We start from the raw sequence: 17,043 nt of genomic DNA, 5'->3' as shown, positions 1-17,043 counted from the left end.
TGCTCCAGTTGCTAGATTGGACACAATCAGGACCTTAATTGCTCTTGCTGCACAAAAGAGCTGGAAGTTACATCAACTAGATGTCAAGTCAGCATTCTTGAATGGAAAGCTGCAAGAAGAAGTGTATGTTGAGCAACCTGAGGGATTTGTGATCCAAGGCAAAGAAGATAGAGTTTATAGACTGCACAAGGCTCTTTATGGGTTAAAACAGGCACCTAGAGCCTGGTATGGAGAAATTGATAGTTACTTTGCTGAGTGTGGGTTTAAGAAAAGCTTGAGTGAAGCCACTCTTTATACCAAGACAAGGGGAGAAAATGATATACTAATTGTATCTATCTATGTGGACGATATAGTGTACACAGGAAGCAATCAAGGAATGATGAATGAGTTCAAGAAAGACATGAAAGAGAAGTATGAAATGACAGACTTGGGACTTCTCCATCACTTTCTAGGAATGGGGGTGATTCAGACAGATTCAAGCATCTTTATTCACCAAAGAAAGTATGCATCTTCCTTGTTGAATAAATTTGGCTTAACTGACTGTAAGCCTGTGTCTACTCCTCTTGTAGCCACAGAAAAGTTGATCAAGGATGATGGAAGTGGTGTTGCTGATGAAGAGAATTATAGAAAGCTTGTAGGAAGCTTACTGTACCTTACTGCTACAAGACCAGATGTAATGTATGCTGCAAGTTTGCTAGCAAGATATATGCATGGTCCTTCTAATAAGCACTATGGAACAGCTAAGAGGGTGCTAAGGTATGTTAAAGGAACATTAGACTATGGTTTGATGTATGAGAAAGGCAAGAAAGCAGTGCTGATGGGATATTGTGACAGTGATTGGGGAGGCTCAATTGAAGATAGCAAAAGCACATCTGGGTATGCATTCTCATTTGGAAGTGGAGTATTCTCATGGGCTTCGGTTAAACAAAACTGTGTAGCTCTCTCAACTGCTGAAGCAGAATATGTCAGTGCATCAGAGGCTACAACACAAGCAATCTGGCTCAGGTTTGTTTTGGAAGATTTTGGTGAATTACAAGCAGATGCTACTCCTATGAAGTGTGATAGCACATCTGCAATTTCCATCACTAAAAATCCAGTGTTTCATCAAAGGACAAAACACATTGACAGACGGTATCATTTCATCAAGGATGCTCTACAACAAGGGGTTATTGATTTGGTTTATTGTCCTACTAAAGATCAAGTGGCAGACATCTTTACCAAGGCTTTATCAAAGGAGAGATTCAACTATCTTAGGGATAAGCTAGGAGTTTTATCAGCTCAAAGCTTAAAGGGGAGTGTTAGTGTATAAGCATTGAGCTAATTTGAGCTCAGTGTTAATTAGCCTAGTATTTCATAGTGTATTCACTTTGTCTTAGAAATTGACAGGTGTAAGGTTGAGATGCAATATTATGTGTGTGCATCCAGCTAAGGCTAACGGTCATGTACTATGTGTGTGTGCGTGATGGAATAGAAAAGAAAAAAAAAAAACAAACAGAATACATATTCTTGCTCTCTGACTTAGAGAGTAAGCAGAGCAGTTTTACATATTCCTCTCCTTCTATTTTCTCTTACTTCTTTCTCTGCTAAATCAGCTAGAATATCAGCAAACACTCTCAAAACGTTAACAAATGTAAATAGAGTTTAAAATTGTTATTCCCTATGAATTACAAGTGAAAGAAGGGATTCCGTTAGCAGCAGTTACCTTGAAATCTCAAAATACACAATGCATGCCAAATTGGGTCAAATTGGGGTTGTTCCTATTGGAAATCTTACGCAGAGAGTCTAGAGATACAACAAAGAAAAAAATTCTAATGAAATGGAACTGTAGTTGGAATAATTGCAGCAAGCAAATCTTTCGGAATTGGAAGGCACAGAAAAGGATCGACATAATTTTACCTTCATGTGTTTTCTCATACTTTTGTTCCTCATCAGCGTTTGAAAAGCCAGTGAGGATTTGAACTCGATTGCTTTCCATTTTCATTCATATCTCAGCTCAACAAGATACTCCTAAGTTCAAGACATTAAGAATTGGATCGTTAGGTTTGACTTAGAATATGAACAAATTAATTTCTCTAGTTAACCCCACCTCTTGTAGCTTCTGAAAACTAATTTCCAAACAACAAGTATGTACAATAAAATACACATGAAAGAGACTAATTGATATGCTAAAAAATTAAAAGGGAAACGGTGAAGGGGACGACACTGAGAGATGCATATTCAATTATCAAATGTTATAATGAAGCATCAGATCTTCTGCAACGGTTCAGTTGCTTGTTAGAAATAATCAATGGCACGCAATTAGGTAGATTTATGTGAATCCAATGGTGCTTTGTTTCGAATTTGAATTATAAACATCTAGTTGGTAATACTTTCTTAAACTGCCCGAAAAGTTTTTGAATTGGAAATGGCATCCGTCATGTATTTCCAATTCTTCAAGAAGAGATAAGTAGTACGCATGTTACAAGTACAGGGCCAGCCCTGATATTTTGGTGGCCCAGGAAAAGTCAAAAAGAAGGCCCTATAAATGGAAGACTACTTACAAGTAAAAATATTTCTTTTCATTTATACGTATGTATATATAATGAAGACCTTTTACAACTAGTAACAAAAATTAAGCCTTCAAAAAATTTCATTTTACTTGTGGAAATGTTTAAAATTTTTATATATAAAGCTATGATTGAACACAAGAAAAAAAAAAAAAATTTGAAAGAGATTGGAAGAAAAATATGACATTTTACTATTGCGATTCGGGGATGGAAGGTGGCTCAAGGATAATTTCTTTGTTAAAGCTCTTTGTATTTCTCTTAAGATCAGCTTTGTTCCTGTTCTGTGGTGGACGAGTACTTGTTCACTTCTGTGGTTTTACTTTTTTTTAATTTATAAAAAAATGTTTCTTGTAAATAAACAAGTCATTAATGAAGTGTGCAGCATTAATATTCATTGCATAAGGAACACTTATGTGATTCCCTAACCGGAGGAAAATCATAGTATTGTTCAAGACCAAGCATGGAGTTTCCTCAACGTCGTCTGTCCTAGAACTTGAGCTCTCACAGGTTATTCATACATATGTACACATTTTCATCCATCTCAAACGAAACTCATAAATGACGTTTGCAAGTTATGTTAGGAAACTCAAAGGAAAGGAATTTTATGATGAAAGATTACCTAATCATGAATGGACATGTGATGCTTGTTATGTTAGATTGAGAACATTTCCTTGCTAGAGCACCACCTGGAGAACATTTCCTTCCCCTTCTTTGCCGCAATTTGTTTGTAGAAAAACAAAAATCCATATACAATGGTAAACTCTCCTCGCGCAGTGACTTGAAAGAAACCTGAGTAAATAGAAGGAGAGAATTTACTGGGCAAAATAATAATAGAAATTGGATTGAGTTTTTGTGTGTTTTTCTGGAAAATGATTCTGACAATGAGATGAAATATTAGAAGAAGCATTCGATGGGAATGCATGCAATTACAAGAAGCATTCGATGCAACTGTAAAGGTTAATTGGATGCAAAATTGATGGCAAATGTGGGGCAATTCAACAAATTTGTGGACATAAAAATAGTTAAAAATGTGTATTTGGGTTTATTTGGATAGTGAATTTCAGTTTTTGTATTGCATTAGAGAAAAAGCAGTAAAAGCGGTTATTTGAAGTACATTCCTAACCTGAGTTTGTTTTGTCTCTATGTGAGAGAGAGAGAGAGAGAGAGAGAGAGAGAGAGAGAGAGAGAGAGAGAGAGAGAGAGAGAGAGAGAGAGAGGTCATATCATCATATGATGACTTCATCATTTATCCAGATACAAGGAATGTGAGATATGCTGTCCCAATGATCTTGTCCCGTCTTATTCTGATACCTTTTCTCCAGGCCAGAACATCTGAAGATCTTCAGATAAGAAAGAGATGGCGGCAGAGCCCCTTCTGGCAGGAATTGGAGATTGTCACAACACCTAATTTTTAGCCTTTGAAGAGAAGTGAGGTGTTGAAGTGCCTCTCCTGGCAGGAATTCCAGACTGTCACACCTACTAATAAATAGTTCTTGAAGAGAAGTAAGTGTTAGTACGAAAATCGTATTGGCATTTCCTAGACCGTAGTATAGGTTGAAACTTAGTTTGTGAGAAATTGCTACTCGAAGTTTTGGCACTACCCTTTCAATCACATACCTCCGAGGCATACTCTGACCATATGAGAAACTTGACAACAGGTAAATCATGACATATCTTGCATTCATGATAGGAGTTATAGTTGAAGTTTTGTTTTGAGTCTTTATAATTAAAGTTAAAATATGAGTCGGTTGGTGACTTCATTAAGAGTCCTTAATGAATTAGACTTTGTATTTTTATTGAATCATAATTTATATTGTTAAGTTGATAAGTGTTTGGCCCTTGTGTTGCATCTCTTTAAGGAGAGCAGATTGCACCAGGTTCAATGACTTTAATTCAATTGGTCTTAGAGTTACAATAGCGTTGGAAGTGTAGTCCCGTGAGAAACTTGCTGTAAATAAAAAGAAGGCTTTGCCTTCTTGTATTGGAGCTTTTCCAACGTCCAAGATTACTGAAGCTTATTGAATATAGTTTGGGAAATTCCAACGTCCAAAACCATTGATGCACATTGAATATATTTAGGGAAAAGCTGCTGCACTTAGATCAGTCGAATAGTCATCAAGTACTTAGGTTGCTTGGTGATTGTTCGAATTCATTCATCATTCATATTGCATTCATATGCACGTCGGTGTCTCATATGGTTGAGGACATCAAGACACTTTGTGTGGTTTTCCTCCGGCGAGCTTGAAGCAATCGTGGCCAGTATTGCGTTCAACATAAGGAGTGTCGAAGATCATCCCGTGACAGAAGCTGAGTTACGAAAAAGTCGGTAAACATTATCTAGAATGAGTCTAGGATAAGTGTGTGAGTACTTTTTGTAATCATCGTTCTATAGTGGATTTGAGTTGGACTGAGGAGTCCCGTGGATTTTCCCCAGAGGTGGGGTTTTACCACGTAAAATAATTCTCTACGTGTTCTTTTATTTTAAGCTTTGCACATCTCAGGATTGATAACTAATATCAATCCTGCTTTAAAGGTTGATCATTATTTATTGAAAAAAAAAAATTCAAATTAGCTTGTTTAACCTTCTCCAAGCATATATAGATATCCTACAGGTATTTTCAGTGTGCAAGTCCCTTTCCATCCAAAGATTTCAGAGTTGAAAGTTCCTCGATGAGGAGACTGCGAAGAGTGGTAGGGAGCAGCTGTTGCTTGAGCAACGTCTCCAAGATTTCATCACCTCCCCTGCCATGAATTGTAAATTCTGTAAGGGAGACAAGTGCTTGCAAACCCCAGTTACAGTAGTCTCCCACTGATGAAGATGAAGCCCTCAGTCTCTCACAATTCTCAATCCTAAAATGTTGGAGGTTGGGAGGCAAACCCCCATCTTCTGCAATTGACTCCAGATTTTGAAGATTCCTTATCCACAATCTTTCAAGGGCTGTGAAGGTGTGAATGCGTTCAGGTAATGACTTCAACTTCTTGCATCTGCTGAATTCCAATTGAGTTAGGTTGGGAGTGGGCAATCCTCCCGGGGGAAAACACACCAGATTTGGACAGCCTAAGATATTTAAGTTATCCAGATGGCTGAGATTCTCAACAGCTCCTTCTTCTTCAATCAAGCAAAGCGATTCCAGATTCTCACAATACCCAATATTAAGTGTCGTCAATTTGGGAAAAATCCCGAACGACCTCATTGAATCACAGCTCTTATGTATAGTCAAATAGTCGAGTGATGTTAATTTGGCCAACATCTCATGAGGTAGGAAATCTAATCTCCTACAATTGATTATATAAAGTGATGTCAACGTAGTGGGTAGGCCATCATTAGGAAACGATGACAGGGTTGACAATTCCAGAGAATCAAACGTTGAAGACGATTGATGTTGGGGAAGCATTGTATGTTATTTAAATTTCGAATCTTAAGTCGGGACAGGAGTTTTGTCTCTAGTAATGATAACAGACCTGTTTGGCATCCATCTTTTATTTCCAATTCTTGAAGAGAATTGTAGTTGAGACTAGTACTAGTACTAGAAGTAGCAGTGGTCCTTTGATCATGTAAAACTCGACACCCTTCCATGCAAAGTTTCTTCAAGCAAGGTAGATCACGAGGCAAGCTTCCTCTCAACTTTGGACACTTTTCTAGAATTAGCTCCAGGAGACGAGGAAAGTCTGGACCTCCACTTCCACTTGGTACCCATTCCTCCCACTCTGCCATCTCCTTAAACTCCAGCTTCTCCAGTGATTGAAATGACTGAAATGGCTGACCATACAACTCAGGACCTAACGTCCTAAGATATTTCATCTTACATATGAAGAGCTCCTTAAGAGCAGGTAGCTGTCCAAGAGGTGGCAACTCGAAACAATAATGACAGCCTTCGAGGCGCATAACTTTTATTTTATTGAAGGCAGAGTCTCCCAACCAGTTTGGGAAGCTGGTCCCGCCATAACGTTTGACAGTCAATTTCTCCAAATTCATGCAAGGTTGGAGCTTGTCAAGTACATCTCTCACTTTTGTAGAATCATCCGAGTCTTCATTGCCCCATTCGAACTCTAACTCCTTCATATCCTTCTTATTCTTCAAATTGGCTTGCACAGCATCCTTAGCATCAACTACATTTTGTAGTTTAAGTTTTCCTCCAAGATGTGGAAGCTCCCCCAATTCCCCAATGGTTGACCCAGTAGATTTCCCCACAACAAAAGCAGTCAACGTTCTCAAACTTTTTAGTCTACTCATTTGCGATGGCATCTCTGCAATTTTAGTTCCACTCACATCAAGATGATGCAAACTAATTAATTCCCACAGGTCTACAGGCAATTTAGCAAGAGACGCACAACCTCCCAGCATTAATTTCTGTAAATTTATCAATTTTCTCAAGTCTGCAGGTAATTCAACGAGAGATGAACAATTTGACAATAGTAACGTCTGCAAATAGTACAAACTGCAAAGTACACTAGGTAACCTTTCAATTGCAGTACCAGAGAGATCCAAATAGCGCAAGTGAATAAGATTTTTAATAGAATCAGGTAGCTGAGTGACATTCCTATAACTTGACAATGATAACGCCCGTAAACATCTGTGTGATGACAACAAATCTTGTACAACCTTTTTACTTAGATAATAATTTTTATAAGAGTTATATGGATTTAAAGAGGTAGGTAGGAAGGTCCGCAAACACTTAGCCTCCTTTAATTGCTCAAATTTAAGAGAAACATCATATTCTTCCCTAGCATATGACAAATGGCGAACTCTTTCTACTTCATGTGATTCCCTCCCTTCCCACCTGGAACAAAATCCTTTAGACATGAACACAGCCAAGTCATTGATGAGATCATGCATAACGAAACTTGATTTCCCCGATGTTTGAAACAATGATCGGGATAAAAGTTCATCAAAATATTCCTTAGCCACTTCTTCCATGTTGTCCCCATTCTCCGCTTGGGGAATTAAACCTTCCGCCATCCAAAGAAAAACAACGTCTTCTACCTTGAATTCATAGTCTTTTGGAAAAATTGAACAATAAATAAAGCATTGCTTTAACTTAGCTGGAAGATAATGATAACTCAACCCTAGAGCAGGAAGAATGTCACTTTTCTCGGAAGGTAACTCCCAAATGTTGTTGTTTAGTACTCTGTTCCATACCTCAGAGTCTAGCCTGGAACGTAACAAACCGCCAAGTGTTTGTGCAGCTAAAGGCAACCCATTACACTTTCGTGCAATTTTCTTGCCGATTTCTTCCAAGCTTGGATATGCACTACAGTTTACATTTCCAAACGCATGTTTTGCAAGTAATGACCAACAATCTTCATGCGACAATGGTTCCAAGGGTTGAGTGGGAACATTTTGCATGAAAGATGCTACATTTTTGTTCCGTGTTGTTACGATGACTTTACTTCCCCTTGCCCCTGAAGTAAAGGGAGTTTGGAGGCAGTTCCAATCAGTATATTTCTCATTCCAAAGGTCATCCAACACAAATAAAAATTTCTTCCCCCTAAGTTGTTCTCTTAGTTCAACTTGAAGCAAATTCAGATCTGTTGTATTGCAAGTTTTTGAAGTGACTGACTCAAGAAGAGTTTTAGTTACCCTGATAGCATCATAGTCTTCTGAAACACAAGCCCAAGCTTTAAGTGTAAAATGCTCTTTCACCTTATCATCATTGTAAAGCATGCGGGCAAGGGTTGTCTTGCCAACCCCGCCCATTCCAACAATGGTGATGAAGGACACATCCTCCTTGCTTGCATCATCAGAGAGCAACACTTTTGATAAATTTTCTTTGACTTCTTCTCTACCATATACATAAGGTTCATGAACCAAGGAAGTTGTTGGAGTTCTTTGTGAAACCTTCCTCCCAACAACTTCTGTCAAACCAAGAGCACCTTTCAATTGTACAAAGTCTTCTAATTTTCGTAACAACTCTTGTATCTTAACATTCATGCTTTGATAAAACCTATTACGAGAAGTAGGGAGGAATTTCCGCACCTTGTTGGTTAATTTGTCGGCTGTTTGAGCTTCACCTTCCAGCTTGCATCGCAAGGCTTCATAGTTGATCTCATCCAGCAAGTCCTCAGCATCAAAGACTGCATGTTTGAGGTCGTCAAGCCACTCTCTCACAGCTGGTTTCTCAATTTGCTTCTCCTCTGCATCATCGAGCACTGCGTTCAAGGTCAACAGCGTCCTCTTTAGTTTCATGAGGAGAGGTTGATCGAGTTTCTTGTGCCGAAATAAGTCGACGAACTTGGGTGAAGCAATTCTGTAACAAATCACCTGGATGGAAGCAGAAATAAAGGCCTCTCCGATCAAAGCTCCAGCCATTTTTCTCTTCTTTTCTTTGCAAGGGAATTGGATGAAGTAATATTCCAAGGTTCGCAGATTGCTCAGCTAGCACGACTTGGAAATACAGGTAAGGCAGTATGAAAGTTTTTTGTGGTTGTAATTATATATTATGTATTTAACAAGTACCGTTGCTTGGCTGTTTTGTCAGTGTTCGAGTTTTTAAGCTCAATTGATGATAATTTAATTCCTTCTCTTGGGGACAAGTTTTTCAAACTTTTCTTTGCCCTCAAATTGGGAAGGTTCGTCTATACCATTTCAAATTGTGCAGGTGGGTTCTTGGGACCCACACGGCCTAAGGAATAATACTCCGGTGTGGACTGTTGGAGAGTGGAGGATGACAAGACAACAACGACAGACTCGAATGCCATTAAACGCTTTGTGAATCTGTGGCTCTTAACAGATTTCAATAGATAAGGTAGAGGGAAGAAAAGTGGGGGTTTATTCAATCCATAGAGCTCAACAGATGCTTAATGACTTGTTTCATAAGACTATTATCATAGAGTTTTATACACTTTTTTGTTTATTTTATGAATAGTATTATCTTTTAATATTTATCAAAGTAGTGCATAAACAAAAGGAAATTACTTCTAATATTTATCTTTTGTATATGATAACTCATGAGAACATACATGAAACCAAAAATGTAGCAAAAAAATAATTTGGTACATTTTTAGATTGATTATGTATTGAAATCCACCACGGGGGTATGTTTTTACTTGTGGTGGAGAACTAAATAGTTGACGAGCGGTGCTACAATCTGTCATTGCTTTGTCTACTACCGAAGCAGAGTATATGGCCCTAATGGAGGCTTCTAAGGAAGTGTTATGGTTGACAAAATTGGCTAAAGAGTTTGGGATAGCTCAAGACTTGGTGGTGATACAAAGTAATAGTCAAATGCCATATATTTAGTCAAGAATCAAGTGTTTCACAGAAGGCACTACTACAAAAAAGCAAAAAGACGACGGTAAATCACCGTCGTGTATTCGGTTTTTCAATGGTCGTGGAATCCACCGTCATCTTTTCCCTCATAAACCACGACGCTAAATCACCGTCGTTGTTAAAAAATACAACGTCATCAACAAATACAAAACGACGTCTTTGTACTGCAAAAAGATCTAAAAAAGCAGTCGAGGATGAGAATAGACGACCAACTCTTTAAAAAAACCGTCGTTAAAAAGGAAAAATATGACACATATTAACAGAACAAGGCCGCAAGATAGACATACAATGACGAAAATTAAAATAAGACGCCGTTAAATATCATTTTCACGACAATAAAAAATATGACGTCTTTAAATACATTAGAAGACGACGTTATTGATACCTACTACGTCGCCTATATAAAAACAGCCGTGGTAAAATAAATTTTCCACTTCGATTTTTCTATAAAAGTTGACGTGGAAATAGTTGTCAGTGTCATTATTTACGACGTATGTATTTATAGAGTAGACGTTGAACAACGAAACAACGTCGGTTACAAATATATGAGAGTCGTATTACAAAATTTATACGTCCTATTTTCAGAAACAAACAAGGACGATAACTATTAGACGTTGTTAAATAAAACAACGTTGAAAACAAATAAAAACAGACGTGTTTAGTCTGCTAAAGTTCTAAAAAATAGTCGAGGATAAGAATAGACGACCAACTCAAACAAATCACCGTCGTTAAAAAGGAAAAATATGACACATATTAAAAGAACACGGCCGCAAGATAGACATACAACGACGACAACTAAAACACTACGCCGTTAAATATAATTTTCACGACAAGAAAAAATATGACGTCTTTAAATACATGAGAAGACGACGTTATTGATATCTACTACGTCTTTTATTTACAAACAAACGTCGTGAAATAAATTTTCCACTTCGATTTTTCTAAAAAAGATGACGTGGAAATAGTTGTCTGTGTCATTATTTACGACGTATGTATTTATATAGTTGACGTTGAAATGCGAAACAACGTCGGTGGCATTTATATAGTCGACGTTGTATTTATATGTATTCATTACTCACGACGCACTTATTAATATAGACGACGTTGAACTTCTAAACAACGTCGGTTCTAAATAAATGAGAGCCGTATTACAGAACATATAGACGGCGTTGATTATGATGAGAGCCGTATTACAAATAACGTCGTTTAATTGATATTAGACGGCGGTTATAATGAATTACCGTCGGAATTCATTTCATTCCTCTTCGTTTATAAAAGAACTTGCGACGTGGAAAATGTATGATGACGTCGTATTTTTTAACGTTCAGATTATATATCTCGTTTTTTAGACATCGGTATTATGGGATTGGAGTCGTGTTATTTTGAATTACATGGCGGTTCTTAATCCTTCCCCGACGTGATATCCTGAATAATTGCTTCACAATAGCGTCGTGGTTCTTCGTTGTTACGTTGCTTTAAGACGTCGGTAAATATGCTGAATAACTGGTTCACAATAACGTCGTGTTTTATTTGAACAGACGTCGTTTTTTATGCATAATATAATGATGTAATCTGGAACCAGTATTTTTTGCACTGATTGTTTTGTGGCCAAAACCTGTATAATGAAAGTGAAGAAATCACATTACAATATATTACAAAATTAATGTCATACACTGCCAATTACATAAGCATCATTCAATCCATATATCTTCACACCCATCTCGAATATTTTGACCACCTAACTCACCCACCAGTTCATCAAATGTGTCAACATTTGGCATCCCTCTAGTAAATGGCTCACACTCAATTATCACATCACCTAAGACTTCATCACCAATAACATCATTATATTCTCTATTAGGCATTGATAACACTACCGACCAACCACGATGCATCAGGTCGTCAACAAAAAATATTTGTTTGACTTGAGAAGCCAAAACAAATTGGTCATTCCTATGTCCAATTTTACTCAAATCTACAAGGGTAAATCCAAGTTCGTCGACTACAAGACCAGAACTATCTATCCAATCACACCTAAAGACTGGGATTGTAAACTTTTGGTAGTCAAGGTCCCAAATTTCTTGAATGACACCATAGAAACCCATATTTGAGAGAATTGGGTTTTTATCCTTGGCACTAGCAACTTGCATGGTATGTGCAAGTAAATAAACTCCACTATTTTGAGTTGTCCGCACATCATCTTGTGCCTTGATATTGAATTTAATACCTTTAATAAGATAGCTCCTATATAATGGCACTGCCATGTTTGGACCAGCTGCTAGCCACCTTAAATTTTCTGATACGCCATGATTGTCTTCCTCAAGTTCACTTTGAACCTGCAAATTAATCATATCTTAATTCAATCTAACATAGAAATAAGAAGAAAATTAAAAGAGAAATATGTTATTCAACAACATATACCTTGAAGCGTAGCCATTGAATGAAAGTGCTATTGTGCTTATCCTGCAGCCACTTTGTTCTCTTTCTAAATTTTGGATAAGCAGTCTTGATGTGGATCATATGTTGCCTACATGACACGAAAAATTCAAGCATTACGGTCCCAAATAAATAAGATAAACATAAGAAATAATTTAAAATGGAAACTTAAAGAATAAAACTCATACGTACTCGATATAAGGTAGCACTTCCTCCGTATTCTCCAAGACATATAGATGTGCTTGATTCAACAGGTCCTGATCAACTACGCTCACTGTGCAACCTGATAATGGCTTTGAAACTCCCATCTTTTGGCTTAAAGGCACTCCAACTGTACTAACATCAGATAAATGCTGAGTACAAAACTCTACTGCTTCTTCAGCTATATACCGCTCAACAATGCAACCTTCGGGACGAGTACGATTCTGAACATACCCCTTCAGCACTTTCATATATCTTTCAAACGGATACATCCACCTAAAATATACTGGCCCACATAGACGAACTTCTCTGACAAGATGTACTACTAGATGAACCATGATATCAAAGAATGAAGGGGGAAAGTACTTCTCAAGCAAACACAGAGTAACTACTACATCTTCTTCCAACTTATCTAGCTTGGAAACATCAACAGTCTTTGCACATATAGCATTGAAGAAGAAGCACAAACGAGTTATTGCATACCTTGCAGGCTTCTCCAAAACAGAACGAATTGCCACAGGGAGCAATTGTTGCATTAAGGTATGACAATCATGTGATTTAAGGCCAAGAAGTCTTGAATCTTGTAAAAGTACAAGATTTTTAATATTTGAAGAATAACCTTCAGGGACCTTCATACCATAGAAAGAATTGCAAACCTCTCTCTTCTCTGCTCTTGACAAATTCCAAGGCCCAGGAGGCAAACGAGTACGTCTTTCTCCATACTCAGGTTGCAAATCAGTTTTGACCCCCATGTTCAATAAATCTAATCGAGCAGCAATCCCATCTTTATTTTTTCCAGGGATCTCCAGCAATGTACCAATGATACTATCGCAAACATTCTTCTCAATGTGCATAACATCTAGGGCATGCCTCACAGGAAGGTATTTCCAATACTCGAGATCAAAGAATATTGATTTCTTCTTCCAACAAACTCTGTCACCATTTTCAACCATATGCAGCACTTCTTCTCCGGTTAATGGCTCGGGAGGTATGCCATATTCAGGTTTCCCATTAAAAGCTGCACGTTGCCTCCTATATGGATGATTGATTGGTAACCATTTTCTATGCCCAATGTAACAAATTTTGTGGCCATTTTTCAACCTGTGACTAGGTGTATCATCGCCGCATATTGGACAAGCTTTATATCCTTTAACAACACAACCAGATAAGTTTCCATAGGCGGGGAAATCATTAATTGTCCACATTAATGCAGCTCTGAGTGTAAAGTATTCTCCATTATGTGCATCATACACTCCTCTAATCCCATCCCACAAAGATTTTGAATCATCAATCAAAGGCTCCAAGTAGACGTCTATATCATTTCCGGGTTGTTTAGGACCGGAAATCAATAAGGTTAACATCATAAACTTTCGTTTCATGCACAGCCATGGAGGGAGATTATATGTAACTAAGATAACCGGCCAACAACTATATCTGCTACTTAGAGAACTGTGTGGATTGAATCCATCAGATGAAAGAGCCAATCTCAAGTTTCTCGGCTCATTACCAAACTCAGGCCATTTATCATCAAGAAGTTTCCAAGACGGGGAATCCGCCGAATGAGACATCTGACCGTCAATTGATTTTCTAGCAGCATGCCAAGTCAAACTCTTAGCTGTCTCATGTGATTGAAACATCCTTTTAAACCTTGTAATTGGAGGAAAATACCACACCACCTTCGCTGGCACACCCTCTTTCAAGATTGAATCTTTGCCTTCCTTCCACCTTGAGATACCACAAGTAGGACAAATAGTTGAATCCTCATACTCCTTCCTATACAAGATGCAATCATTGGGGCATGCGTGCATTTTCTCATAACTCAGCCCCAATGCACACAAAGTCTTTTTAGCCTCATACATAGAGGTTGGTATTGTATTTCCTTCTGGAAGCAAATCGCCTTGAAGTATCAATAATTCTGTAAAACAGACATCACTCATCCCATGTTTTGCCTTCAAATTATACAACTTCACTAATGCCGATAACTTCGTGTACTTTCTACAACCAGGGTACACTGGTTGATCTCCATCCCCAATCACATTGGCAAACTCATACGGATCGGAACCAAAATCACCAAAATCATTATCATCCATATCAATTTCTTCAGACACAAAACTGTACCTACTATGGCCATCATCTTCTTCAACATTTCTACTAGCATTAGTAGTTGCTTCCCAACGTTCTCCGTGAAATGTCCAATTCTTATAGCTTTGGTCAATTCCATTAAAGTATACGTGATCCCTTATAATTCCAACCCCAAACAACTTCAAATTAACACATTTAACACATGGACAACGGATATGTGTTGTAGTTAGAAGATTTTCTACAGCAAAGTTCAAAAATGCTTCCACCCCAAACTCATATGCCTTCGATCTTCTATCCGAGTGCATCCATCTCCGACACTATAACCTATTATCTATAATAAAGTGAAAATACAGGCAATGACCATCACTATAGCAGATTATACAAAGATCTAATAGCAAGTAATACACAACAGAGACGACGGGTTTTAAACAAAAACAGACGTATTTGGCATATATAGACGACGGATTTTCAACAGACGTCGTCTAATATAAGTAATACAAACGACGGTTTATGAAAAAACCGTCGTGTATAAGTAATACAACGACGGTTTTTTCATAAACCGTCGTGTAATCGTCGTCGTATGCCTAAAAAGGCGTCGTGTCTCAGTTTATTTTCAAGAACCCAAAACCCATTAAGAACACAACATCTATATGAAACCAAGCAAGAAACCAACATATACATGAAACCAAGCATGAAAACAATAAATCCATTCCCAATTCAACATAACATAGGGTGATTAAAAGATCCGACAAAATTAAATCCATTCCCAATTCAACATAACAGATAATGTAATCCATGAACCCATACCTATAAGCACATTATTAACAGATCGCAAAGCATATACCTAAAACCCTTTAACAAAACAACCTAATATCATTCAATGAATTTACAAGGGGAAGATAGGGTTTGTACTTACAGGTTGGACGAGCTCACAGATTCAACGGAGCCTGGAGAGTGCAACTTTTAATTAGAGCAGAAGTGAGAGAGCGAAATGTTATGTTGCGCGAAATCTGAAAATTTTAGGGTTCAGGGTTAGAAGTATAAGAATAAGAGCCAAATCTAAAAAATTTAGGTGGCGCGAAAATTTTTAGAGAGCGCGCTCTTTAAAACGTCGAAAGAAAAACCATGGCGAAAGTTCTACAAGAACCGACGTAAATGTAATATTCCACGATGGAAACACTGAACGTAACGCCGTTTATTTTGACGCTTCATTTTTCGGATTAATTTTAAATTAATTTTGAATATTTTGATATAAAGACGACTGAAAAACCACGTCGGGGTTAAGAAATTGAAGACGTTGTAAATTATAATAGACGACTTACATATTAAAATGACGTCGTTTAAAGTATAAACCATGTCGGATATTTTACTGCACGACGTAACATATGTATTCCACGACTCAACCACCGTCGTTAAAAATTAATACCCTAAACCCTTAAAACTAAATTATATAATTTAAAATTTTAAGTTTATAAAAGGGTTTATGGTTTTACAGCCTAATATATACCCTATACTACCCAAAAATTATACTTTAAAAATAAACCCCAATAAATAACAACCCTAATCTCTAAACCCTAGACTATAAACCCTAAACCATAAAACTAGAAGTGATTTTATGACTCATCAAAACAATTTTGTTTTGGATGGTCATTTTAAATTTTTGTTATTCAAAATAAATTTTTTCAAGGTTTAGGGGGAAGAAAATATATCAATGACTTCATAGGAGTTGACTTTGCATTTTTCTGATTTATTTTAAATTTATTTTGAATATTTTGATATAAAAATAATAAAATATTCTTATCACAACAACAAACCACGTCGGTGTTAATAAATTGCAGACGTTGTAAATTGTAATAGACGACTAAGTTGTTAAAATGACGTCGTTTAAATGAGAAACCATGGCGGATATTTAACTATCCAACGTAAAATATATATTCCACGACTTAACCGCTGTCGTTACAAAGTACTACCCTGAACCCTTAAGAAATTGAAGACGTTGTAAACCACAAACGACTCAATTGTTCAAAGAACGTCGTCTAAATATCCTTTTACGTTGGATTTGTTTAAAACGAAACAACAAAAAACGACGGTTTTTGACTTTATTAGGTCGTTGGAAAAGTATTACACGTCGGTTACACAATTTGTATGTTTGTTTTTTTTTAAATTTAAGAAAACCTCAACAAATTTTTACATTATATATTATAGACAAAATTTGTACATTATACATAAATATCAAGTGTTCAATAATTCCCCTATTCCAGGTGAAGGCAAACAAACTCTGCCCATTCATTCCGGACTTCATCAATTGCTTCTTGGGGGTATGGCGCTTCCTGTTTTCCCTTGGCATACTGCATAAACAATGACTATTAGGGTTTATAAATAAAAAGAAATTCAATCACAGACGACGATATTTTTCATAACCGACGTAGTATATCTATTCAACGACGGTAATTTTACATGACCGTGGTTGATAATACAAAAAACGACATAAAATGTATGAAGGTAATT

At 37.1% G+C, this 17,043-nt stretch overlaps 2 protein-coding genes across 9 annotated transcripts in view; both read right to left on the bottom strand.

Annotated features, from left to right (window-relative positions):
* Positions 1–17,043, bottom strand: part of LOC18785505 (putative disease resistance RPP13-like protein 1) — a 90,276-nt gene that overhangs the window by 26,565 nt on the left and 46,668 nt on the right. The window lies entirely within an intron of this gene.
* LOC18786046 (putative disease resistance RPP13-like protein 1) lies at positions 5,831–8,972 on the bottom strand. Its single transcript, XM_020556368.1, has one exon. It carries the CDS (start codon positions 8,854–8,856, stop codon positions 5,848–5,850), a length of 3,009 nt encoding a protein of 1,002 aa, XP_020411957.1. The 5' UTR covers positions 8,857–8,972; the 3' UTR covers positions 5,831–5,847.

This window comes from Prunus persica, chromosome G2 (genome assembly GCF_000346465.2).
Source record: "Prunus persica cultivar Lovell chromosome G2, Prunus_persica_NCBIv2, whole genome shotgun sequence".
Classification (NCBI taxonomy): Eukaryota; Viridiplantae; Streptophyta; class Magnoliopsida; order Rosales; family Rosaceae; genus Prunus; species Prunus persica.
The sequence above is the reverse complement of the archived record's forward strand: the minus strand, read 5'-3'. Positions and strand labels throughout refer to the sequence as shown.